Source organism: Typha angustifolia, chromosome 7 (assembly GCF_048772165.1).
Source record: "Typha angustifolia cultivar Huaian chromosome 7, ASM4877216v1, whole genome shotgun sequence".
Lineage (NCBI taxonomy): Eukaryota > Viridiplantae > Streptophyta > Magnoliopsida > Poales > Typhaceae > Typha > Typha angustifolia.
The window spans coordinates 4,391,114-4,417,241 of record NC_133245.1 but is presented as its reverse complement, the minus strand read 5'-3'; the positions used below and the strand labels follow the sequence as shown (position 1 = coordinate 4,417,241).

Below are 26,128 nucleotides of genomic sequence, written 5' to 3'. Positions count from 1 at the left end.
GAAATTTAAAAAAGAAAATTTAGATTATAACTCAAAGCATAACCTAATTATGCGAAGATATATAAGAAATAAATAAGTCTTTGATGAGGTCTAACCTTCTAGTCCTTCCATATCACAATCAATAGGATCAAGAAAGTCTTTAAGAGAGAGAGGTCACCCTCTGCATTCATTTGACTATTACTCTCTCATTTTGTTCAGCAAAAGAAGACAGCAGTTTTGTCTGAAGTTATATTTCTAGTCCTTCCATATCACAATCAATAGGATCAAGAGAATTTTTTTACTCCAGAATTAACCTCAAATGCAAGAGCGAGTAAAACAAGGATAATTAAATGTACAGTGGACTAATGAGATGGTCCTCTGGCTTCATGTTGATTTTTCTTATAGGACATTGATTTCAACTTTGTCCATCCTATTAGAACAATCAGACCATTGTATGGGTTATATGGATAGGTGCATTCAACAATGAGCCAATATTGCATTAATTAATCGGTCATCGGTTGTTGTTTTCGATAAGATTATTCGTCAGTAGGTTGATATTTTCTACCTAGTGATTAGAGTGAATTTTTTTTCTTTCTTTCTTTTTCTTGACTAAACTTTCATCTGACCACGCTCGAATAAATATTTTGGTGGATGATATAAGAACTGCTACTTGATTTCCGAGAATCTCTTTTATGTAAATTTGAAGATACATCTTGAAATTTATGTTGCTATGAAAATTACATCCTTACTTTCTTGAGGTAAAGGTCTCAATGAAGAAAATTGGCCCAATCTGCCAGTAAAGTACCAAAGCAACGAGAAAATAACTAGTCTTATCTCAAAAGAAGAACATTAATTGGAAGGAAAGCAAACTAGAAAAGGGAAGTGCAGAAAAGGATGTGAATTGAAGTCAGGGATTGTGAGTGAAATGATGTGAAAGATTAAGCACTCTCTTTTACTTCAGCTAATCTTACTATTAACTAGTTCTTTCTCTAATTAGATGAACATTATAGTAGGGTGTTGTGAAGTATGGGCTTGGGCCAGACATGGAGTTGGCCAATAGAGCAAAAATTAGTATGAATAAATTAGAAAGGGGGTTGGTTTTACAAGTAGACCATGTATTTATTTCTTTTAGAGAAATTGATCAAAAATAACATGAGCTTTGTTTTTGTTGTCATATTTATAATTCGACTCCTGTCTTAAAGGTTTATCTCTTAAAAATAATCTTAGTTCAACTTAACCGATAGAATTAAAAATATTTGATTAATTTCAAAAATAAAAAACTTAAATATTTAAATTTCTCTGTCATTTTATACTAAAACCAGTAGCACAGGAAGAATAGAGGGCATGATAAGTTATTCAAGGGCCTTTTTTAATTTATTTTTATTGAAGAAGACTACTCCTTAAATTTATTATCAAATATGATCTAATTTACTGGTAGCCATAATAAAAACACTGAATTAATCAGTATTTATCTCTAAATAAAAACGCTTAATCAGTTCAGCGTTTTTGTCTGATTTTAAAATACTGAACTGATCAGCGTTTTATATATATATAAATTCCTTTTAACTTACCTTTCAGCAGTAAATTACTTAGCAATAAAAATACTAAAATGATTAGTATTTTTAAAATACTAATTAGTTTAGTATTTTTGTTAGGCTCCAGGGAATTAGACTTATTTGATAATAAGTTGAAGAGATTATTTATTTTGATTAAGAAAAAAAAATAAGAAAGAGTTGGAGTTTGGCCAAAAAAACTCCACTTATTCACGGCTAAGCGTGATATGCTTCAATAAATAAGTCGGTCCAATCCAATGACTTTGATCGTACCTAATAACATAAACGGCCGTCTCGACCGACCAGCCGGAGGTCGATTTCTAATTCGCTCTTCGTCCTCCAACAAAATTCTCCAAAAACCCCATGCAAACCCACAACGTCCCAAAACTCCTGAAGCCTTTCGTCTTCCTCAAACCTTTCTCCACTCTACTACGGCCCAACCAAAACCCTAGACCTAGAACTCTCCCCCTCCTTGAATCCCTCTCCCAACCGCACGCGGCCACCAACCCCTTCCCCCTCCTCGCCTACGCCATCACCTCCGGCCACCTCCACGACCCCTTCGCCGCGAGCCGCGTCGTCCAGTTCCTCCTCAGCACTGGACACCTTCAGTGCGCCACCTCCCTCTTCTCCTCCTTGGCGCAGCCCGATGCCTACACGTGGAACGCCATGGTCGCCTTCCACGCCGACCGCCGCATGCCTGACTCCGCCGTCGCCTTCTACTTCCGCATGCGGGCGTCCGCGTCGCCGCCCAGTGTGTACACGTTCGCCCTCGTCGTCAAAGCCTGCGTCTTGGGCGGTGGCGTCCGAGGAGAAGAAGTCCACGGCCAAGTAATCAAATGTGGGGCGGAGGAATTCCTCGTCGTCAAGAACTCGCTTTTGAGCATGTACTCCATCTTGGGTCTTTTGGAGGATGCCCGTTCGCTGTTTGATAAAAGTTCGAACTTGGATACTATCTCTTGGAACACTTTGATATCCGCGTATGGGAAAAATGGAGATCTGGGTACGGCAAGGGAACTGTTTGATGAAATGCCCGAGAGAAATTTGGTTTCTTGGAGTGCCATGATTGACGGGTATGTGAAAAATGGGGATTTCGTGAAAGCATTGCGGCTTTTTGGTGAGATGCAAGGGGAGAGACTTAGGCCGGATGTGGTGACTCTGGTGAGCATCCTCAAGGCATGCGCACAGCTGGGCGCACTCGATCAAGGAAAGTGGGTTCATCTTTACGTTCGTAGGAATGGCATCGGAAGGGAAGGCAATGTGGTCCTCGAGACGGCTCTTGTTGATATGTACTGTAAATGTGGTTGTATACATGAGGCTCTAGAAGTATTTGATGGCGTCAGCAGTGAGGATGTTGTCTTGTGGAATGCGATGATAGGTGGGCTCGCTATGCATGGACATGGGGAGCGCGCACTAGAGCTCTTTCAGAGGATGCAGGAGAAGGGGTTAGTGCCAAACGAGGCGACTTTTGTCGGAGTCTTGTGTGCTTGTAGTCATGCCGGTCGGGTTGATGACGGTAAGGAGATATTTGAGTCGATGAAGGGCTACGGTGTTACGCCTCAAAGAGAGCACTATGGATGTTTGGCAGATCTTTTGGGCCGGGCGGGACAGGTGGAGGAGGCGGAGGAACTGTTGCTTGACATGCCAATGGAGCCTCATGCAGCACAATGGGGTGCATTGATGTCGGCCTGCCGTACATACAACAAGATTGAGGTGGGAGAGCGCGTAGGGAAGCGTCTCATTGCATTGGAACCTGACGATGGAGGGCGATACGTTTTGTTAGCTAACCTGTATGCGGCTAATGGTAGATGGGAGGATGTGAGGGATGTAAGAAGGGCAATGGAGGAGAAAGGGGTTAGCAAGGAGACTGGTTGCAGTTACATAGAGTGGAATGGAACTGTCTATGAGTTCATTGTGGGGGACAAGAGTCATCCTCAGAGCAGAGAGATCTATGCACTGTTGGGTGAGATAGAGAAGAAGTTGGAGGGAATTGGGTATATCAAGGACACATCTCAGGTGTTAGTAGATATGGATAATGAGGAAGAGAAGGGTAATGTGCTATCCTACCACAGTGAGAAGCTTGCAATGGCTTTTGGGATCATCAACATAAGCCATGAGCTGCCAATTAGGATTGTGAAGAACCTTAGGGTGTGTAGAGACTGCCACACCCATGCCAAGCTAGTCTCAAAGGTCTATGGCAGAGAAATCATTGTAAGAGATCGACACCGTTTTCATAAGTTCAGAGAAGGGTTATGCTCCTGCAATGACTACTGGTGAAGGTGGTCTCACTTTTCTCATTCAGATTTAGTGAATTATTTATGTTGATTGTATTTGTAGAATTATTTATAGGCAAGAATAATGACTTGCTAAGTCTTGCTTCTTTATTATAGTTGCTGTTCTTTGTTCATAAATCCATTGTCGTCTAGTCCGGTTAGGATACCTGGCTTTCACCCAGGCGACCCGGGTTCAAATCCCGGCAATGGAAAGTCTATTTTTTCTTTTGTACTTTTTCATCACATTTGATGTGGTTCGGATGTACTGTTTAAATTTAAAACAGCATCACCATAAATAAAGTCGACCTACGAGCTGCAGCAATGAGATTGAAATTGTGAGTTTTTCTATTTTATTTTCTACTGCTTGATTGAGAAAAATGATAAATAAAATTTAGTACTTCAAAACAATGATAAAATGATGTATTTATAATTATATTCCTTCAAAGTTCTTTATTCGTAAGCATATTTATGTATATATCTTTTAAAAGTTAAAGGTTTTGCACGGATATAGTTCATATTACATTATATTATCCTTAGTAGTTAAAATAGATAACACAAAAAAAAAACTGAAAAAATGTGTAAAAACAATAATAAAGGTATTTTTATCAATTTTCAATTAAATTGATAAAATATGAGTGGTTAGTTAATCTGACGTAAACTTAGAAAAAGATTTAGAAATGTATCCATATAAACACCTAGTTTTTTAAGAAAATAAATGTGAATATAATTTAGAGGTTTAGACATATTATTGTTGTAATAAGCATGGTTAGTGAGGTTCTTTTTTATATTGCTGAACTTAAATTTATTTAAAGTTTATATTTATAAATTTGGATTTATTTAATTTTTAAGTGGATTTCACTCACTGAGCTATAATTAGCTCATGGAATCCCTTTTTTATTATTCTGGTCAACGTGGCAACCGAGCGAGATACACCAAGACTCTACCTCCACTTAGGATTTTTTTTTTTTAATCTTTCAGCTCTGTTAGTATTTATATTTTAAACTATCTACTAATTTAGTTTAATTGGAAACACATTAATAATAATATTAGTCATTTTTTCACTTATTGTTAGATTATATTTATTGAAATAAGATATTCATATTAAATTTAAATTGTTATCATTGTGGTCTTAGAAAAATTATTTTTAAGATTTTATGTATCTCGAATATAGTGAGGTATATGATCGGTCATAATTCTAATTTTAAATCTTACATATGACTAGAGATTTTAATTAGGAAATGTACCTTCTTGGGGAAGTGAATTTGGCAAAATTAGAAAAGTCTGCAAATCATTTTCTGCAACAAAATAATAAAATGTGAGATATTTTTTAAAAACTACTCGCTTAACTTGCTCACTCTTTAGCAACCAAACAACAATGATTAGCAACTACCCTCCAACTTATTTTTCTTTCTTAGAATATACTTTCCCAAAACTAAAACCATATGCAAGTCGATGAAGATTTTTTTTTTAATACTTAAATAACTTCACAAGACTAACTTGAGCTGCTAAACTTACTGTGCATCAGAAAGCAAAAGAGTCATCACCTAGAAGTCGCTCAATCACCACAAACCAAGTCTATAATATGTTTTTATTCAGCTGTATAGTTTAATACAATGAATACAAACAGGCATCAGTAGCACTAGGTACTAGTACTTTGCCAAATGACCTCTCAAGACTATTTCACAGCAGGACTCAACTTTCAAATGTCTTTCGAATACTCAAAATTTTCATCAGCAATTGAATCAACCTCTAATCATCTTACTGTGTAACAGTAGAAGACTTCTATTTACAATTCTGTCTCCAACATTAACAAATCTCAACGCCACTTCTCACAGAACATCATGCTGGGAAGAACCTCCATGTGGATAGTCACTAACCGGTGGACTTACAACAGGAATATCCAAGCTGCCTCCCTCTGCTTCAGGGGAGATTTCTCTCACATCAGCTATCCTTGCATCTGATAGCCGCATATCACCCCACTCAGTGTCACCAATTGAACGGATATCGACTCCATCACCTGCTGACGGAACTACGCTATCCCCAGAAACTGGAACCAATCTTGTATCACTTAAGCAAGCTTTATCAACATCATCCTTCAAGTCCACATGCTTTGTTAGTGGAGTGCCATAAGCATGAGAACATGACTCTGGTCTCTCTTCACAGACCTCTTTATTGCTGCTTTCTTGTCTGTTGATGAAATGTATTTATTTCAGACTTCATTCGCCAAATTTAAACTCTTGACAAGAAACAGTAGAACAGTTCGATGAATTCATTTTATGCCAGCAATAAACATCGATGTTTTAGTATAGGATCTAGGGTTTTAGAGAAATTTTATGCCATTTCATGAGGTTGTAAAACAAGAATTTCAACATGGCTAAATAGTGTACTCAATAAACATGCAACTTATTGCTCAGGATCAGATTTTTAGAATCAGAAAGTGTAAATGGCTAAATTGTTAATCATTTTCAGAGATTTAATCTAAGTTTAACATATACATTTCAAACAGTGAGGATGGAACTTGGCAACTCCCTTCTTTGAAAAATAAATCACATAAAAATAAATAAACAAATAAACCATATAGCTGACATGCTGTCTCTGTGGCCATTTCTTGAATAAACAAATAAAAATAAATAAACAAATAAAACAACTCATGTTTCTTAGTGAGGTGTCTGGGTCTTATGCATGTGAAGTGTATGCTTCTAATTACTGGACCTGTTTCATTCCAACTCCAATAGTTACCTACAAATTTACTACAGATGTCAATTTTTTTTTTAAAGGTTATTTGGCCATGTTCTGGGTTAGTCGAAACCTAGTTACCAACATATCCTGCCCATGAAAATATATAAAGGATTAGATGGCTCATGAACCAAACCTCTGAACTTGTGATTGGAACATGTTGACAAGAGCTAGGAGTTCTTCTTTCCCCTTTTCCGCAGCTTGTACATTTTCAATAGCTTCCTTTATCCGGGCCTCAGAAACTGATTCTGAAACTCTAGCCTTTTCTTCTGCTCGGATGACAGCTCCTTCCAGTACTACTGCACGTTCTCTAGCTTTTGCAAGCTCAGAACGCCATAGTTGTGCCTCTTGAAAGGCAGAGTCTCTCTGCTTCAGTAGTAGCTCTTTCTCTTTACTAAGGACTATCACTTTTTCTTCAGACTCTTGGAACTGTCAAACCAACATAAAATACATTAGCACTGAGTTTATCTCCAGCACCGAGATTTCATTGAAGGGCATCATTTGATGGAGCTGACTGAAAGCTAGCATACATATTATATGCATAAAAATAAAGCTTAAACTTCCATTGTCAGAAATCATCTAATCTTAGAATCATTTAACTTCATGTCCAGCAAGGTTCCCTATTTCTATAAATGCTGCACAGTCAAGTAACTGAAAAAAGCCTTGCGAGTGCAAATTCCTGGCTGACAGCTGGTTCTTTCTTTTCTATGACAAATCTAGACAGAACTATATTGATCTTGGCTAATGCTAACTAGAAAGATAGTTATATTCATCTTGGTTATTGCTATCTAATAGTCATGGGTTTCTCAATGATGATATACTAAGCCATTTGTCATTATAGTCAGTATTAACACCTTTAAAAGGTAGTGACCAAATGCAAAGAGAACGCCACTCGACATAAAGTTGTAAGTTGCATAGTTCCAGGTCACAAAATTAGGGGCTTCCCAGAGCAAAAAAAGTTTTTGGCATGTCAAATATTAAACTTAGAAATGGTGAAAGGAATCATTAGCATTTATTGTCATTATCCTATCATACTATTGTCTAATGCAATCCATACAAGAAGGTAAAGGCCAAGGTGAGGAAAGAAAACCAAAACCACAATGCCATTATTAGGTGACATACAGGCTTATTAATTGTCAAATGACAGCAATAAGTGTTATGATATTATCACATCATTGATGTAGACTAATGAAAGAAGTTAGGTATTCAACATAAGTAGAAGTGCAACTAAATATCATCTAAGCAGTAAAAGTAATTTATCACCTTAAGCAAGGCTGACTCCATTTCTTTCTCAACATTATTTTTTAGGTACTCGATTTTGGCATATAGAAGTCTTCTCTCTTCATCCATCAAATGAGCTGCCGAAGCAGCAGCTTGTGCAGCCTCAGCAGTTTCCGTTAGTTTATCTACTATTTCTCTTATGGTGGAATCGCGAGCACGAAGATCCTTGGCTAAGTGACTTAGCTCTTCATCTTTGACTCGAAGAGTCTCCTGTGAAATGTAAATTGAAACATCCTGTCATATCAATTGATACTCAAATATAAAATGTCTTCCTAATTAATCTTTCCTATCACCACAATACTGGAAGGTGGTTAAATTTATATCAAAATAATAACCAACTTAAAAAGTACAAAAAAACTACATGAAATCTTAAGGCTTAAGGAGATCTAGAGAATTGCCTCAAGACAAAAGTACAAGAACACTGAAGAAATAACTGAAGCTGTAGTTAGGTAATTAGCATCCATCTCCTCTTTCAATACGATATATAAAGTTGGTGTAATTATGATTTCTCAACTTTTTTCTCCATGACCAAGTGATTACCTGATTTATTGGATGAAGGAACAATCTCAACATTCACAATTTTATTATTCCTTGTTAGTTTATTATAAATGCCATCTATTGCTGATAGTGGTGGCGTTCATGTGACAACTAGTCCTTTTTCTCTCTCTGCCTTTCCCGCATGTACGTCTTAAGAATATCAAAATAATACTTTTCTCTACTCTTATAGAGCTTTTTTCCAATTCATGTTGGATAAACTGGTGTTTATGTATATCATTTCGCACTGAATTTCCAAACTATGAAGTCAACTGGTAAAGTATGAATTGTAATATGTAATTAGATGATAATAACAACCTTATCTAAATGACATAATGACACTTGTAAATGAAGAAGTTTCTAAGGACTATGGTTTAGAACATAATTTTCAATGTAAGGCATCTAATTGATGAGTAAATATACTTTAGAAAGAGTATAACAGTTAGTCGAAATTTATGCAAACAAGATGATCAGCACAGAAGAGTTATAAGATCAATAACAAACTAATGAGTACCTTCATTATTGTTAGATCATCTAGTTGACCTTCATTTGCCTTACTCGTCACCAATCCTAAAGCTGCTTTCATAGAAATCTTCATTGCTGTTTCTATTTCTTTGGAAGCCTCCATTGCGGTTGCATTAGCAGCTGCAACAACAGTAGCAACTGTTCCTAATTTCGCAGAACCATTACCAGACAAAGAATTCACTGCCTCTTTATGAGCTCGTAGTACCAACTGAGTAGCACTGATGGTCAAACAAGAGACAATTTTATCAGAAACTTACCAAGAATTCTAGTTATAATTCAGTAAAAATAATCACTTAATCTAAGTGGAAATTAGAAACTTTGTTGCATGCAGAGCCAACTATTGATATCCTGGAAGGCTGGAACTAACACTTATTCAATAAAGAAAAAGGAAAGTAAGGAAAATTAAAGAGAAAATGCCAACATAAAGCATCAATTATTAATATGTGCAAAGTCAAAGTCATAGATCAACAGGCTTACTGTAAAGTGGATACCCAAGATCTTGCAGCACCAGGAGTTTCTGCACAAAGGAAGTACTCCTTTTTCTGAGGAGTTCCAATATCTGATAGTTCAGTCAAGAAACAACAGAATCTAAAAATAACCTAAAACCTAAAAAAGTAAAAAAAAAACTTGAAAGAAAAGAACTGCAGCAAAATACAAAGCATATAGATACACAAACAGCAGCCATCATACTTTGGCAGTCCACTGTAACAAACAAAATAAGAATAATTCAGAACACCTCCAGAACCAGAATGTTTCCTAGGAAATGATGACAAATTAAGGAGTATGGAGATAACTATCTTACTGGAAGTTCAATGGGGACAAGGTAATTGTGCTAGTTGAATCAAATATGATCATTCCCTTGATAACTGTCTCATTTCTCCGAGTCCTATTACAATTAAAAAATATTAATCTTATACTATAAGGTGGACCTTTTATTTATATATATAAAAAAGAGCCAAACGACATACTTGTATTCCATTTTTCCATTTGTTGGATCTAAGATCACCCATCGCTCGTTCCATTTCCGCAACTGGTTAAAAAAAAAGTAAGAAATTATTAGACAAAGTCCCTAGTGCCTATAAAATGCACTAATAACAAAAATATGAGCACCAATCAAAAGCAAAAGATTTGCAGGATCTTCAATGGGTTGTCTCCTGTATTTAATTCTACATGACAGTTATAAACAAGCATCGGATCCAATTAAGCTACTATATGATGTGAATTTTCACAATTCTTCAATGTGGATCCTTGTTAGCGGTACATTATGTCCAACGCCTCCATCTACTAAACTTCAGCGGTACTTATGCTCATTATTCGGTCTAATTCTCAAACGATATTAAGAAACAACTATACATGGTAGTGTTCAAAAGCAATTCATCGTGACAGTTAAAACACATCAAACCTGTACCCAGAAGGGGGAAAAAAAAAAGCAATCTTTAGTTTTAATTCTACGTGCTTACTGCCATATAGTTGATGATAAATGACAACTACCACTCTAAAACTCCAATAATGAGAAAAAAGAAACATGGATTCAAAAAGCCTAGATGCACAGCAGAATCAAACACAATCGATTATTCTTATATCGAGATTTAAGAACAAAAAATAAAATTCTAACAAAGAAGCACAAAATTCCCATAAAAACTAGGGGTTTCGATGGCACACCGTTTCAGATCGCTTTAGAAGAGGGCCCTGCAGCAGATATCTCCCCGATCCCGACGTAAGCTGCCTCTTGATCTTCTCCAAGCTACTCTCCGTATCGCCGACACTCTAAATCACCAAAAGAGAACAGAACACAAAATGGCATCTTTTTTGGTTCAATCTGGATCAAATTGGACAAGAAAAACCCTAAATGCCGACAAGAGACTAAGGAATCGGGAGGGATAACCTACCGCGGGGCTTCCATTGGAGGTCATCGGGGTGAGGGCCGAGAAATTATATCAAGCAGAAAAGGAGAATTAGGGTTTTGGGGGATAATTTTGATGCACAAATAAGAAAGGAAGGAGACGAAAATGAATTGAACAAATAAGCTGCTTGGTGTTGCGTTTCGATGTCAATGAAGTTTTCGTTCATGTGGTGTGGTCGTTTAGTAGTCTATTGTACTTAGCCTAACCGGCACTTTCCAATAATTAAACCAGACGTATTAATTTTCATTTCACACCCTACCTTTGGTGATATTATTATGATCTAATCTATTTACACGTACGACCTTCACAAAATCCAAATACTCGCATTTCAGTCCGGAAGGGAGATGAGGTCACGTGTCAAAATAAAAAGGCTAAATTAAATATTGTTCCCCTTTAGGCTTTAGCTATGCCTAAAATCAAACCGTTCAATTTAGTTTATATCATTTTGCTCTACCTAGTTTACAAGGAGGATGGCACGTGCCGCGGCACTTGCACATACATGGCCGTGTCACATACATGGCATGTGCCGCGGCACTTGTCGACTGTACCATAAAAGAAGAAGAAGAAAAAAATAAGATACTCATCTTCGTTGTCGTCACTCGTCGATCGTCGTTGCCCGAGCGCGTCGGGTTCCCTAGCCGTGAGAGAAGATGAGATCGGTGACAATAACAGGTAGCTCGACGACGAGTGACGAAACTATTAGGAGTGCGGCACCCCTCGTGCCATGTGCCAGTACGCCACCGGCACGGTCATCCAAGGTTTGTAGTAATATGAAACTGTTAATTTTTTATATTCAAACTAACCAAAAATTATAAAAATATTTTTTATACTATTATCATATATTTAAAAAGAGACATATTGATAGTAAGATATTAGCTAAAATTTGAGACTTGTTATCTTAAATTTGAGAAGATTTGTAGCTTAAAAATAAATTTTGTTTTAAGATTTGAAGAATATAATAGAATTAAATGAACGGAGAAGGAATTTAATATCTTAATGTTTATTATGTGAGAATATTCCCTCTAGTAATTTTTTAAAATCCTTTAAATTGAATTTGTCAAAAGAGCAATTTTCTATATAGTAATTTGAACAAATTAACGTTTGGGTTAATTAAAAGTAAATTTTATCTGCGAGAGGAGTGAAAATTTGAAAAATATAGGTCTTAATGTATAAATAGTAAAATATCCAGCAATTTGTGCATATGGTGCAATTCAAAATATACACTCATAATATTTAGAAAAAGTTGCATATAACACTCTACTTTTTAACAAAATTATGATTTATATTTTATATTTTTATTATTTATAAATCGATCTTTATAATTTAGCCATATGTGTAGAAACACCGTAAGTTAGATTTAAACTAACACCGTGAAAATATTATATTAAGTAAAAATATTTTATTCTTGAAATAACTAAAATGTCCTTATTAGTACTTAGTTGAGGGTATTTTTATAGTTTTTTTAGTATAGTTAACTTAACTCAGAATTTTAGTTAAGTTTAACTAGCTGTAAGATATTTTTTACACATATTTACTAAATTATAGAGCTTAATTTTTTTAAATAGTAAAAATGGAGGGTGCAAACTATAATCTTGTTAATTAATAAAGTAGGAAACTAATTGCTCTTTTTGTTTTCTCTCTCATCACTCTTTAATTAATAAAGTAAGAGAATAATTTAAAAAATCCAAAATTTGATAAATTAACTCCGAAATTTGTAAAGTAACTACAAAATCTGCCAATTAACTATGTACTTGATATGAAAATTATACACTAAAATAAAATTTTGTCTATTTTTTTGGCTACTCGTAACATCAATATTCTCTCTCTTTTTTTTTAAAAAAAAAAGATAGTTGATTATAATATTTACTTTTTTTAACTCGAAAAAAAAATCTCATATACACTTGAAAAATTATGTTAGATTAAAAATAGTACTTATACCTATTAAAAAGTTATTAGTGATTATGAGATGTCTCTAATAATTTTTAATGATGACACGAGGAAAGAGGCCGGAGAGAAAAGAGAGATATTACCCTATTCAAATTTTTATAGACATTTCATAATAATTAATGCTTTTCAAATAGTTATGAGCACTAATTTTAATTTAACATAATCTTTTAAGTGTACATGAGATCTTTTTCTAATTAAAAGAGCTAAAAGAATCAAATGCTGTAATCAACCTTTCAAAGATAGATAATATTGGTGTTGTGAGTAGCTAAAAGAAAGTGACAAATATTCATTTTACTGTATGATTGCATATTAGGTACATAGTTAATTTATAAATTTTATAATTAATTTATAAATTTTGCGATAGTATATAAAGTTTGAAGTTGTTTTTATTAGTCTTTTACTTTATTAGTTAAAAAATCATTAAAGAAATTTGTATAGAAAAAAAGAAGAAAAATTAAGAGATAGAAGAAGAAGAAGAGGAGGAAAAACTAAACAATGAGAAGAAGAAGAAAACGAGTATAAAGGCACTTCCTTTGCTTATAGTGTTCTATCAGTGTTTATATGAGTTATTAAATAACAGAAGGGCAAACTTAAAAGAAAAAAAAATGGGCATCAGTGATAAAATCGAAAATCTACTGTGTTTTCTGGTACAAATTTCTGGTGATTAATATCGTCAATTTTTCTTTTCTTTAAAATAAATGTAAAATTGTTGGCCACCTAATATTTTTAATAGCAAACTAATAAAAAGAATATTTTAAAAAAGTTTACATAGCTAAGTGGATCAATATATTTATATAAAAAAAAAGGTAATAGTTTAATATGTCTAGACGTAATTATCCCCATAAGAGATGCATGCTTGACAAATGCATGTGATCCCATGTGATCCAATATCTATTTTCGGTTTCTATGCAGTTCTATTGCTGAGACAAAAATACTAAGATCAAGGTTTTCTGACCAAATGTCCTACTTCTGTTTGGAAACTTAGTTGCAAGAACTTCATGTTTTCTAATGCTTAGAATTTTCATCTCTCGGCTCCAAATGTATTTATTGAGAGTTATTTTAAAAGATAACTATTAGGTCACCACTGTAAAATCTAGTGATATTCGTATGATTTGAGAATATTAGTTTTGCAGTGATTTAGGTCTTGTTTGCTTTTAAGTTTAGGAACTCATTCTGAATCGAAAAATATATTTTTATTAATTTAATAATTTTTTTTTAAAAAATTAAGATTTAAAAAATATTGAATCAAAGAAGGTCTTATATATGGAGGAGGGTATCTAGGACTAGATATGGCTTATAAATTTTTAGAAAATAGGAAAAAAAAAAAGAGCTAGTAGTTATTGATCTGTTGATACTTTATTGATTGGTCTTGTTGAAGATGTCAGCTGCAGTAGATCTTTTCTCTGACTAGTCTTTTCCTGCAATGTAGTGCTAATTTTCCTACACCCAATGATGCACAAATGACCTACATGATGACCTCCCTTGCTCTATCCATGGGCATCTCTATATATTCTCCATGTAGCTCATCTCCTCACATTTGGTGGTGTGGCACCAATAAGTAGGTTGGAGACTTTAGAGAAAAGCTTTCAAGTTTTGAAGGTCCAAGTGAGGCCCACATCATATCAAAAGCTCATAAAAAGAGGGGGAAGAAAGGGAAAAGGAAAAGCTAAAAGTTTTCTCTCACCACCCCCCTTGTTCTTTTCTTCAGCTTTGGTATTTTATGTGCATGGTTTCCATTGGCCCACAGAGACAAACATGGACATGTACGCTTCCTATTTCATATCTTTCTGATCCTAGTTGTGGAGCTCTCAGTAAACTTGAACAGCGCCAGCAAACAACCATCAACATCAAGCAAGCCTCCTGGAAGAGTGGAGAAGTTCAAAAAAAGGAAGCAAGAGAAGTTCATATACTCAGAGCACCTGGGATTGAATCCTAGTGAGAAAATGGACAGGAATGTGTTGTTTGTGGTAGGAAGGGAGGAAGAGAAGAGCAGAGAGTATAGAAAAGGGAACTGGAGTCTTAATGAGACAATGGTTTTAATTGAAGCAAAGAAGATGGACAGCGAGAGGAGGATGAAGAGGGTAAACGAGAGTGAAAGCAAAATAGTTGGAGGTAGTAGTATTAGTAGTAGTAGTAGCAGTAATAAACCACCAGAGATGAGGTGGAAATGGGTGGAAGACTATTGCTGGAGAAATGGGTGTAATAGGAGTCAAAACCAGTGCAATGATAGGTGGGATAACCTCATGAGGGACTACAAGAAGGTGAGAGCTTATGAGTTGAGAGTAGAAGATCATGGGCCATCTTACTGGAAGCTTGAGAGGCATGAGAGGAAGGAGAGGAACCTACCATCCAATCTCTTGCCTGAGATATATGTCGCTTTAACAGAGGTGGTAGATAAGAGAGAAGGGGTGGAAGGAACAAGCGGTGATCTCTCTAACCTGGCAGGATCCGTAGCAGAGGAGAGGCAAATGGGAAGAAGCGTCTCTGCTTCAAGGCCACCTCCTCTTCCTCATCCTACTCCAAAATCTACAGCATTGGCCCAAGTAGGTATATCTCTCTCTCTCCCTCTCCCTTTCTCTCTCTCTCTCTCTCCCTCTCTCTCTCTATATATACATTTATCTAAGTTGTGATATAATTCTCATTCATACACTTGGTGGGTCTCAAGAGGTCGATGTCCTCGGGTTTGTTTTATATTCTGCAGCTTCCATTAGAAAAGTAAGTCTTAACCTTTCTTTTCGCTTTGTTTTCTTGTAACCAAGTTGGCTGATGATGGCTTACTGTTTAGAATAGTTCTCTGTTGACCGAAACTTTTTATTTCTAAAGCTACTCCTTTTTATGAGGCATCTCTCTTACACACACACACACACATCCTTCAACTTGCTCAATAGATTGATCCATTTTGCTTTTGTTGGAGATGTGTGATAGCTCAGATTCTGATGACAATGACCATTGCAAGTCCCCTGAGAGGAAGAGGAGGAGAGGAGAAGAAGGATGCAGCAGAAGTAAAGAGACACGCGGCTTGAGGTCTTCCATCTCCAAATGTGCTTCCATCTTAGCCGAAGCAATCCAAGAGGGCGAGACGAAGGAGGAGAACAGACACAGAGATCTGCTGAGCATAGAGGAGAGAAAGGCCAAGCTTGAGGAGTCAAAGTCAGATATCAGTATGCAGTCCATGGCCGGTCTTGCCACTGCCATCAACAAGCTTGCCAGCTCAATCCTTGGTTTGGCTTCTGACAAGGGCCCTGCACCTCCAAAGTAATTAAAGCAAGATGGGCTAAAAACTTACAACTTATTTTTTCAGAGCTTTGCCTGAGAGGGGGTGTGTGGGCCAAAACACTCACTCCAGATGCATGGCCATTCTAGTTTCTTCTTGCTTTGAAGACATGGAAGCCTTTATTTTTTCTTTTCATCTACCAAATTGTCACTTCCAATGATTAATCTTGCTGGGCTTCCAGGAATCTCTCTCCTACAGCTCTCAGGTCATGATTTCTTTAGAAAAGCTAAACCTAAGAATATGCTCTGAAGGTTGGCACTTGGGACATGCCACTGTGTCACTGGTTAGCTAAGTGTTCTATGAAATTGAGGGTCTTGTTTTGCTCCAAGTTACATGTATTAAATTTTTCTGGCTCTGTACGCTGGCCGAACTTATATATTAGTGACAACGATTAGTCTCTTAAGTTGGCCTAATTAATAGTTATTAAATAATGTGCAAGATTTGTAGGAATATCTATTTGTGCTGTGTCAAGAGATGATCTGTTCTGTTGCATGTGTACAAAAGAGTACTTGAAAGGCACCGAGGCAGAAGGGGGCAGTCTCAAGGAGTGGTCAAAGGAATCTCTTCGTCAAAATTACAGTCTTGCCAGTGATTCTGTGGATTTGGTAAAGATGGTAGACTGCTGCCATAGACTATGGCATTGTCATGATGTGTAGTAATAGCCTTTCTCTCCTTCTCCACTTTGTTTTTTTCTGCTGAAAAAGGTACCAGGATGGATTTCTTTTTTCTTCTTCTTTTTTCTCTTTTCAAGGGGAAACCTTAATTGAGGAACTTTGTTAATGAGATTTATAAACTATCATAAGCCTGGTATTTCATACAGAAAGAAAGAAAGAGATAAAAGCATAATAAGAAAATGTGTTGTATTTAAAGCCCAAACGGCACAAAAAAAGATTACAAGTCTAGGATGCACAACCCTGCAAAACACTAAGAGAAAGCTACAGTGAGAATAATCGATGCAAACTCTTCGTTACCAATAGCCCACCAGTAGAAGGAGAAAATAAAAACCTCCAACTGCTTCTCTCTTCTCCTAGAGTCGTCTCTTCATGGTCGAGAACCAATGCTCAAGCTACAATCTAGAGAGAAAAAAAGAGAGCAAAGACGAAAGGGGAGGAAAATGTCCAACCCTTCTCTTTTTCTTATCCCAAATAGCTAGTGAAAAAGAGAGGAGGAAGAATCTCTTGGGAGAAAGAAATGGTTGACAGGAACAAAACCCTATTAGAATTAGAGTTGGCACATCGAATATATACAATATTCTGCTTGAGTTGTAGCTAGAGTTAAATTTGTACATAATAAGCTAGTAAAGGACTATCTTAACTAAATTCTATATACGTAATGTTGAGGTAGCTAGTATGTTGGGTTACATTGTCATAATAGATATATACACTTTGTATTTTTAGTTACGTAAGACACAGAATTTTTCTCATATACTGAAATTCTATAAAATCTTAGCTGACATATTAAATCGTATAATCTAGATTTTAAACTATGTGCATTACCAAGTTAATACTCTGAACTAAACGGGCATTGAAACATCACTCTAAATCACAGTGTTGTCGAACTGTTTCTCTAAGTTATTATATCGTCGAATTATTAATCAAATCATAAAATAATTTTCTCTATAATATGTTCTTAAAATTAGAATCTATTTTGTTCAGTTTGGTATATATATATATATATAAGGAGAGAAGTCATCATTGGTCTTTGGTGTAACCTTTAAGAACAGTTGGAGCAGTTGCACCACTTAACAGACCCACCAATTATTGTTTCTTTCACCAGTATCCCATGCATGGCGTTGATTTTTAATTATCCAGTTTGGAGATTTATAATGTCGGTGTCTTAGACTGTTTGATCACAGACGGTTCTTCATTAATTTTTTTTCTCCTCGTGCCATTGAGTTTGATGCATCATTTAATTTATTGCATTAAAGAATCACTATTCCATCTATTTTTATCTATATATTATATCTTTATCGTAATTATTTGGATCCTAATGAAAATTCTAAATCTACAGGATTTACCTAAAGTGCATTGTTAAGGCTTAGAGATTCGGATATATAAAAAAAGATACCCACAAGAATATAAAAACAGCGTGTGATCGAACCTAAGTCCATTTGCTTTGTTTATAGTACAACAGTTTAAATCTTACAATCATCCAGAGATACGGTCATGCGCAAGACACGGTAGGACGGAGAGTACTTGGTATCGGGGGAAGAGACTCCGGAGAATGCCTCGAGATCTTCAAAACTCCATTATTTCTTTCCAAGTCCTTCCCTCTTTTTTCTTTTAAAAAAGAAAAGAAAAAGAGAATAAATAGTTTGTTGCTGCTCCTTTCTCGGAATATGACCTTAATCTATATAATATATAATATATTGTTCAATATAAATTGCTGCAAAAAAGTTTGTATTTAAGCTTAACTTAAAAATAGTTTTAAGTCTAAGCTAAAATTTAGACTTAAATTAAGTTGGAATTGAATTCAGTTTGAATCAAACTTAATCTAACTAATTAAGCTTAACACGTTACAGAAACGAGCCAAACTTGAATAATTTTTAGGGCCGACCTCGCCGTGTTGGCCAAGCTCCTTTTCTTCCTTCCACGCCCGACTTGGTAGACCAGCGGTTTCCAATCGACCAGCTCCGCTGACGGCCACGTGTCATCCTTCGCTCTCAAGTTTAACGAAAATAAATAGAACTCTATTCCAGTGCTCTCAATTGGCTAGTTTCGGTAACCAGTTCTCATATATCCAACGGCTTGCGATACCAATTAATTCAGTGAACCCCGCAATGAACGGTCCACGATACTTCCTTTGAGGAACAGAAGAGAGTTCCGCAGGATTAGTAGAACGGAGTTCCCTATATATGTGTATATATATACACATATGTTAAAATTATTTATTTTAGAAAGTCTCTTTTACTCCGCAACACCGTCCCGAAGGTTAGAAACTAAAAATATTCCCTTCTGGTTCCTGCGCTTTGGGGATCGAATCCATGACGACTGCTGGAAACACGATCAGAAACGCTAAATTGGTAACTTCTTTCTCTTCGTTAATCTCGGAGATTTTTAATGAAATTTTCGCGTCGTCTGTGTTGCGTCGATCGGAAAAATTGATGTTTTTCTAATTGGAATCTCATTTTCTCGCGTGATCGAGAATTGGATATTCAACGATCGTGTTGATTTCGAGTATTTTTCTCATAGATGGTTCCTTCTAGGCCTAATTCAGCTGATTTCTTGGTAGTTAGAAGGGAATAGTTGTATGATATCCCTGCTTAATTTTATCTCCTGTACTAATTATTGTTGTCTAAAGTTAAAATAAACAAATAAAAACTAAGTATCTGTGGAGGGTTTAATTATTGTCTATTCTGGTTGTATGTTGATGTCGGTTCAATTGCTCTGTTCTCCTTTATACCTGTATAATTTGTTGGTTTATCCTTGTGAAGCATAATTTTTCTTTTGTTTACTTATTGTTTCTTAAATTAGGTTCTTCTTGGAGATGTGGGAGCTGGAAAGTCTAGTCTGGTTTTGCGATTTGTGAAAGGCCAGTTTGTTGAATTCCAGGTTGGCTCTAGATTAGAACTTTAGGAAGTGCAGTAATTTTCTTCTATTTTATTTTGTTCCGCTACATTTGATTCTTATATTTTTTCTTGATTTGGGTTGCAGGAGTCTACCATAGGTGCTGCGTTCTTCTCGCAGACATTGGCAGTTAATGATGAAACAGTTAAGTTTGAGATCTGGGATACTGCAGGACAGGAGAGATATCATAGCTTGGCCCCCATGTACTACAGAGGAGCTGCAGCTGCCATTATTGTGTTTGACATAACCAATGCGGTTAGTGAAAAATCAAAATAGTTGCTCTATGAATGATATAAATCTACTCATTCTTGGATTTTGTTTTATGTGACATGCTTAAATTCTACCTGGTTGGAGAAGGTTCTCCTTGAAATAAGTACATTATCATAAATAAGAGGCCAAGCTGATGCAATTTCTGTATTTCAGCTTGAGAAGGACTTTTGCACTTCCTACTATTTAGCATACACAGTTGTATGTTTTCATACAACAAGAAAGGCGATGATATATGTTGCCACAATGTAATAAATTTGTAAACATTACTTTTAACCATTTCATAAAATATTTGATTAAGTAGGGTTTGTTTGGCATGTTTATCATAATGCCCATATTTACTTAGGTTTCCGTAAGTTTCCTATTCTATTTTACTTTTAATTTTGCTGAAAGAAGAAGACATAATTGACAATTATGCGATGAGATGGGTTATGAATATGGAATGAGAGTGGCTGAGTTGTGTCACCTCAAAAGATCTGGATATGAAAAATTTTAAATTTATAAAAGTTTTGGAATCTGGAGTAAGAGTTACTGCTGAAGGCAAAAGGATCAGAAAACATATCTCAGCTCCATCTGTAATTCTGAAATAAACAGGAAAGAAATATAGATTGTAAGTTAAAAGATCACCAACTAGAACGATGAGACAAAGCTTATTATAAAAAAATACAGAACTTCTTCAATTTCACTAGATGTCTGAGAAAATGTTGCTAGATATCTAAAAAAGAACCAGCATACTAGAGTATGTCTGCTTACAATGAAACATGAGTACCAAGTAGTAATCATGGAGGTACCAAGTAGCCGATTAAACATAACTGGTATCAAGATATTCTGGAGGGTGTGATTTGAGAGTCTGATCACCACAGTTGATGTTGGCAGATCGTAGGAGACGTTTAGAGTGATGTTTCATTTCTCACACTGGTTTAAAGAACTATTTTCTAGTTGCAATTCTATGGGGTTGGCTACACATGTATCAGTTAGTTTTGCTGCAGAATATTGAATGCTTGTGTGGGAAGGATTAAATATGCATGGCCTATCATTGTGCTTAGTTTTCTAGTTTCCTTCTATCTTGCCATTTACTAGTCGCTATACTCTCTCTTGGGAGATGTTCTAATATGAAGGATGTATACCTTTGTGACTTATCATTGAACATTTGGGTTCTTGATGTCATTTGCAGTTAGCTGGAGATCATGTACAAATTTATGATTTTTTTTTAAAGTTGAAAAAAGAGTTGGTTCAGTTGATGATTTGGTGCTAGTGAAGAGCATCGAATAGATACTAATGTGAAGTGTTAATGATGATGAATTAATTAGTTCTTTTTATTCTGAATTGAACTGTTCTAGATTTTGTAATGTATTCATTTCCAATCTAGAATATTTTTGGTTCTCTCTTGGAAGTCTCATAGCTTTCCTATTGCAGTCCTCATTCACACGTGCAAAGAAATGGGTTCAAGAACTTCAATCTCAAGGTAGTACATTCTTTTTTGTTTAGATATATCCTTTTTAAAAAAGAAAATAGGATTTCCCTTTATTCCCAGATGCAAGCCTTATATTTTCTAAACATATACTCATATTTACTGACCATGTTCCTAGCAAATTGTTGTACTCCTTGGATGCAGGATCAACCAGAATCAATATATTGTATTCTTTCTAAATATATCCTGAATACTTTAGAGTGAAGGTGATATTTAATTTAAGGGCATGCCAATGATAACATTGTTGAAGTATTATATATCATATCAATTAGACTTTGCTATTTATTTTGAATGAAGTGAGCGTTCTTTTATGAAAATGTGGAACTTAAATGACTGGCATAGTGGGCACTTACTTCTACATGTTATTGTTTGGATATAGACCATTGATAATTAGTTTAGAGGACCTCTATATGTGTGTATCTACTATCATTCTGAAATCAATTTTCTTACGTATGTTTCGATGGTTTTGTTTCGAATGCTATACGATTTTTTATGAACAAATTGAAGATGTTTCAGTACTATAGTCATGTATAGAAATGGTACATGTAAAACCTCAGTTATTGTTGTCTCCCTATTGTGGTACTTTTGAGAAGATATCTGCGTATCTATACAACGCCTATATATAATTGACCGCATTGGGCTGTTACTTATTGTTCTTTTTTTCTTTTCTTTCTTGTTTTATGTCTTCACTGGTTTGGTTGCTGGGGATCTATTTTTGTGTGATTATTTACGTGCATTTATTTTGTTATTTTTTATGCATGCCTCTGAGTTTGGGGTGTTTTTGTTGATCTTATTGAAAATCAATTTAGCCATCATTTAGTGCAGCATAAAGTTCGAAAAGCCATAGCATTTGAATGCCATAATTGTTGCTTTCTGTCAATATGAAAACAACATAAGTGCTGTATATTGCTTATGGATTTGTAAAGTTTTTGCTATGTATACTAGTGTAACTTAATTCTGCTTAATGTATACTGCGGTTTTAGGTAATCCAAGTACAATAATGGCTCTGGCGGGGAACAAAGCCGACTTGATAGAAGCCAGACAAGTGTCTGCAGAGGTAATTATTTATATTAAGAATTTAAGGTCTTCTGTTCTACATCTGCAACTTAGGGTATCCACTTTTATGTCCTTGCTGAGAAGTTTATTCACTGAGACATGACTAGTGAAATAAAATCAAAAGCTAATGAAAATATACTCAATTTTCTATTAGCTATTTGTGATACTACCTAATAGGCTAATGCAATGTAGATCGCTCTCGTCTGATTTTCCAGTGAGCAGTAACTGAGAAAGTGTAAGCAATCCTGCTTGTGCCATTATCTTCTTTTTTTCTCATTTTTTAGTTAGTAATTACTGCTAATCCAAGTGGATATATTCATCAGACAGATTACTAGAATTAAACGTACTTAAACAGATAGGTGCATTATTCCTTGAGAAAAAGATTTATGCCGACAATGCTGTACCCTAATTACTTTTCAATCTTTGTGGTTTCAGGAAGCCCAAACATATGCCCAGGAGAATGGTCTTTTCTTCATGGAAACTTCTGCAAAGACAGCAATCAATGTTAATGACATTTTCTATGAAATTGGTAAGACCTTTTTATTGATGTGATCAATAAAAGAAGCATGAATTGAACTGGTAGGATATAAGACTGCTGATGTACAACGGGTCATATAAATTGGCTCACTCAAGTTCCAGCATTACTCTTGCATGTCCAGTATATTATACTGCTGTTTCTTCATGCAATATACATAGGATGTCAAAACGATTGCTAGATATTTTCAAGCAGTATCATCCAAATTATCTCTGGAATTAACATTTTATTGTTTTCACTTTTCAGCAAAGAGGTTGCTGCAAGGAAGACCAGATCAGAACCCTCAAGGAATGGTCCTCACGCAGAGGCCGGCTGAGAGAATAGTCAACTCTTCTTCTTGCTGCTCATAGTGTGTACTGCTGACTGATCGCAATTGTTATTAAGCGAGTGCCTAAGAGGACTATACGTAGCAAAACTATCACCCTGTTTGAGATGTGACTATTTACTTTCGTGGTGTTAGAATTCTATCATCATAAATGTGAATATTAGAATATTATCGGCAAAACAATTGCTCCGTTTGAATGTATCTTGGTGGCTAGGGTCACATGCTTGAGATATGCACTAAATTTAACTGTCAAAGTTGCTTATCCTCCTTCCCCATCTGACCAGATTCAGAGGCTATGCAACTATATAGAGTAGTCAAACAGGGAATTAGCTTTTTTTTTTCCCACAAAGAGATGAAAGACAATCTTGCTGATATTTGACTTATAGATTCTATGAACCCAATGGTTCTGCAATGACATTGACACTTAGAGGCAACTCCTGCATTTTGTTGTCTGTGTGAATTATTAACTAGAGTTTTGACAATATTAAACTAAGTGTTTGGTTAGTGTATAAGCCTTAAACGTGAACAAGAGATATATGCATATCTTGATATAAAAAGGGGTGTGATAACTTTGGTTAAAAATAGGCTGTAACTTCATCATATTTTCTCACCATGCATAACCTAAAGCTATGCACCTTGATCATATTTATGCATATTTCTGGAACGAGAGTAATGTTTGAGACTTATTTTCAAATAAGAGGAAGTTAACTTCCCTACTCCGGTTCCTCCATGGTTTACTCTGCGCAGGAAAAAACTGCTAATTTGATTGTCCATGTAGAGTGAACGACATCCATTTGCAGTCTGATAAAAGGACTTTTACAAGTTTATTGTGAAAGTGTAACCAGGAAGTTTTATAGGAGTAAGTTAATTATCCTCAAAAAGTCTGGAAAGGGATGGGCTAGCTGATTAAAATTAGTGTTACAAGCATGGCAACAATAGTTGGCTGCTTTTAGAACAATTCCTGATGGGTTATTAAGCACATTACATCACCATCTACAAACCTTTCAAGTGTACTTCCAAACCACCAGTCCCCATCAAATGAGGATATTAATCCATCCAAATCCAAAGAAAGAAAAGAAAAGGAAGTAAAGGTGCAATTTACATTACAGAAAGTTTTAATATCCTTCTGAGCTTAAAACTACATCACATGCTTTGTTTTACCTATTGCTTCTTGTTCTTTTATACCTCAACTCCTAATGGAGACCATAGAATGTGGCAGAGGAGGCACAGTCCATAAGTTGGAAGCCAATCCTTTCCTTCGCTAGATCATAAACCACCTCCACATTCTGCTGCTGAAAGCTCCCAAAAATCCCTGCAGGCCCATAGTCTTCATCATCCATGCATTGGAACAATAAGCACTTCACCACCATAGAGTTCTTTGGAGCACTCATTGGATAGAAGCAGTTCTCCTTAGGCAATGTAAGCTTCACATTATTGAGAAAATAAAATGTCATGATAGGGATATCATCTGAACATGAGTCATTGGAGCATAGAATCTTGTAACAGAGATCGAATCCGGTTCGCTCCTCGTACTCTTTCGATCTCTCATATGTAATCTTTGAGCTCAAAGATGAGAGCAGGAGTGAGAATAATGGCTCAGGGAGATGAGTATATGTTGTCCCAGTGTCAATTAGCATCCCTCCATTCCCTTCTGGATCAAATCCCCTCAAGATAGTAGGAGCCTCAATAGTAGTATCATTACCAACATCAATGGCTTCTAGGCCAATGTAATAGTAATTTGGGTACATAGGACTATTCATCATAGGTGTGAATTGAAAGCTTTCCTTTGAGGAGATTGCAAGGTCACCTACAACAAGAGGACTAGTAACACCCGGATTGTTGGCAAACTTAAACCCCAAGAAACAATGAGAGAATCCCTTGTTAAGAAAACCAAGTTGAGAGGTAAGAGAAAGTGATCCTTTTCCAAACCCTGCAATGCCAATTGGCTCTCTAAATGTAGAACCAACACAACCAAAACAGAAGCTTGGTACTTCTGTTGAGACTTTTGGGTCAACCCCATGAACTCTAAGTGTGTCCCTTGAGAGGGTACCAATGACTACTCCACCTGCACCATAAGTGTAGGAGAAGGAAGGGCATGGCCTTGGACAATTACCCCTCACAAGGGTACTAATTGAGCATCCAGCGACCGCGCACGGATCGTAGGGGTTGTCGGAGCTATGGACATCAGTGCACAAGGGGTTGGTGCAGAGAACTCTGGTACATGAAGAGGATTGATAAGGTGAGAAGGTGTCAACTAGCTTATTATAGTTTCTATACTCATCGCATTCCATGCAATCAAAGCTAATGTTACCACAAGGGACCCAGGTTAGGTCACTGCCAGTATCCATGTATACTTGTAGGATTTTTGGGGGTGTGCCTAAGTTTAAGGAGAACAAGTATCCATCTCTGTATCCTCTTAAAGGTTCTATCATGTCTATGGCATTAGGTAGTTCTGAGCCTTCTAGTGTCTTGGATGATGGATGAAGAGATCTAGAATGGGTTAGGCTCAAGACAAGAGAGCTGTGATTCATATGTTTTGCATAAGAATTGGTGCCTATATTAAGGAGGAGGAGGAGGAGGGGGAGAAAGATTGAAATTGGAGTGAGAATGAAAGGTGGCATCTTCTCTTCTGTGATGGAGTGAGGACAAGGGGAAGAGTGTTTGTTTATAAGCAAACAGAGGCCAGAATTAATCGAATATCATTATAGAATTAAGGAAAACTGGGATTTATTCTGTCTGATCAAAGACCCATTTCAAACTCAGAAAGAATTGGTACTGGGTATTGAATGGGTGGTAACTGCACTGCCAACTAAAAAGATTTGCTCATGCATGGCTAATGGAGAGCTTTTTAAGACAAGCTAGGAGAATAAGAACTGCGCCAGAAGAAGAACAGGTTCTCTTCGAC

General features: G+C 36.0%; 5 protein-coding genes and 1 non-coding gene across 7 annotated transcripts; 4 read left to right on the top strand and 2 right to left on the bottom strand.

Annotated features, from left to right (window-relative positions):
* Positions 1-1,820: 1,820 nt before the first annotated feature.
* On the top strand, positions 1,821-4,115 carry LOC140763211 (putative pentatricopeptide repeat-containing protein At5g40405). Its single transcript, XM_073101295.1, has one exon. The coding sequence runs from the start codon at positions 1,896-1,898 to the stop codon at positions 3,804-3,806; it is 1,911 nt and encodes a 636-aa protein (XP_072957396.1). The 5' UTR covers positions 1,821-1,895; the 3' UTR covers positions 3,807-4,115.
* TRNAE-UUC (transfer RNA glutamic acid (anticodon UUC)) lies at positions 3,941-4,014 on the top strand. The gene has a single exon. It is a non-coding gene; the product is annotated as a tRNA-Glu (tRNA).
* Positions 4,116-5,361: 1,246 nt separating the features above from the next.
* Positions 5,362-10,957, bottom strand: LOC140763658 (uncharacterized). Its single transcript, XM_073101943.1, has 10 exons — positions 10,768-10,957; positions 10,541-10,645; positions 9,847-9,908; positions 9,681-9,764; positions 9,549-9,580; positions 9,356-9,437; positions 8,868-9,096; positions 7,802-8,029; positions 6,675-6,967; positions 5,362-5,989 (listed from the first exon to the last, which is right to left on the bottom strand). The coding sequence occupies exons 1-10, from the start codon at positions 10,789-10,791 to the stop codon at positions 5,632-5,634; spliced, it is 1,497 nt and encodes a 498-aa protein (XP_072958044.1). The 5' UTR covers positions 10,792-10,957; the 3' UTR covers positions 5,362-5,631.
* A 3,256-nt stretch (positions 10,958-14,213) lies between these two features.
* LOC140763514 (uncharacterized) lies at positions 14,214-16,395 on the top strand. 2 transcript variants are annotated; one of them, XM_073101735.1, is made up of 2 exons: positions 14,214-15,272; positions 15,644-16,395. In XM_073101735.1, exons 1-2 carry the CDS (start codon positions 14,673-14,675, stop codon positions 15,986-15,988), a joined length of 945 nt encoding a protein of 314 aa, XP_072957836.1. In that variant the 5' UTR covers positions 14,214-14,672; the 3' UTR covers positions 15,989-16,395. The 2 variants fall into 2 exon arrangements, with proteins under 2 accessions (XP_072957836.1, XP_072957838.1); XM_073101737.1 differs by having other exon boundaries at positions 14,214-15,276; positions 15,660-16,395.
* Positions 16,396-18,896: 2,501 nt separating this feature from the next.
* Positions 18,897-23,462, top strand: LOC140762346 (ras-related protein Rab5A). Its single transcript, XM_073100085.1, has 7 exons — positions 18,897-19,025; positions 19,477-19,554; positions 19,657-19,824; positions 21,253-21,301; positions 22,291-22,364; positions 22,799-22,892; positions 23,145-23,462. The coding sequence occupies exons 1-7, from the start codon at positions 18,987-18,989 to the stop codon at positions 23,246-23,248; spliced, it is 606 nt and encodes a 201-aa protein (XP_072956186.1). The 5' UTR covers positions 18,897-18,986; the 3' UTR covers positions 23,249-23,462.
* Positions 23,463-24,147: 685 nt separating this feature from the next.
* On the bottom strand, positions 24,148-26,094 carry LOC140763500 (probable aspartyl protease At4g16563). The gene has a single exon (XM_073101715.1). The coding sequence runs from the start codon at positions 25,842-25,844 to the stop codon at positions 24,417-24,419; it is 1,428 nt and encodes a 475-aa protein (XP_072957816.1). The 5' UTR covers positions 25,845-26,094; the 3' UTR covers positions 24,148-24,416.
* Positions 26,095-26,128: the final 34 nt, after the last annotated feature.

Bases quoted from the DNA above. Each gene is read 5' to 3' on its own strand.
- LOC140763500 (XM_073101715.1), bottom strand. From the start codon at position 25,844: ATGCCACCTTTCATTCTCACTCCAATTTCAATCTTTCTCCCCCTCCTC.
- LOC140763514 (XM_073101735.1), top strand. From the start codon at position 14,673: ATGGACAGGAATGTGTTGTTTGTGGTAGGAAGGGAGGAAGAGAAGAGC. The intron at 15,273-15,643 runs GTAGGTATATCT...CTTTTGTTGGAG, and splicing joins AATCTACAGCATTGGCCCAA to ATGTGTGATAGCTCAGATTC.
- LOC140763658 (XM_073101943.1), bottom strand. From the start codon at position 10,791: ATGACCTCCAATGGAAGCCCCGCG. The intron at 9,438-9,548 runs GTATCTATATGC...CTGAACTATCAG, and splicing joins GTATGATGGCTGCTGTTTGT to ATATTGGAACTCCTCAGAAA. The intron at 5,990-6,674 runs GTTTGGTTCATG...TTTCATCAACAG, and splicing joins TTCCAATCACAAGTTCAGAG to ACAAGAAAGCAGCAATAAAG.
- LOC140763211 (XM_073101295.1), top strand. From the start codon at position 1,896: ATGCAAACCCACAACGTCCCAAAACTCCTGAAGCCTTTCGTCTTCCTC.
- LOC140762346 (XM_073100085.1), top strand. From the start codon at position 18,987: ATGACGACTGCTGGAAACACGATCAGAAACGCTAAATTG. The intron at 19,026-19,476 runs GTAACTTCTTTC...TTCTTAAATTAG, and splicing joins CGATCAGAAACGCTAAATTG to GTTCTTCTTGGAGATGTGGG. The intron at 22,365-22,798 runs GTAATTATTTAT...TTGTGGTTTCAG, and splicing joins CCAGACAAGTGTCTGCAGAG to GAAGCCCAAACATATGCCCA.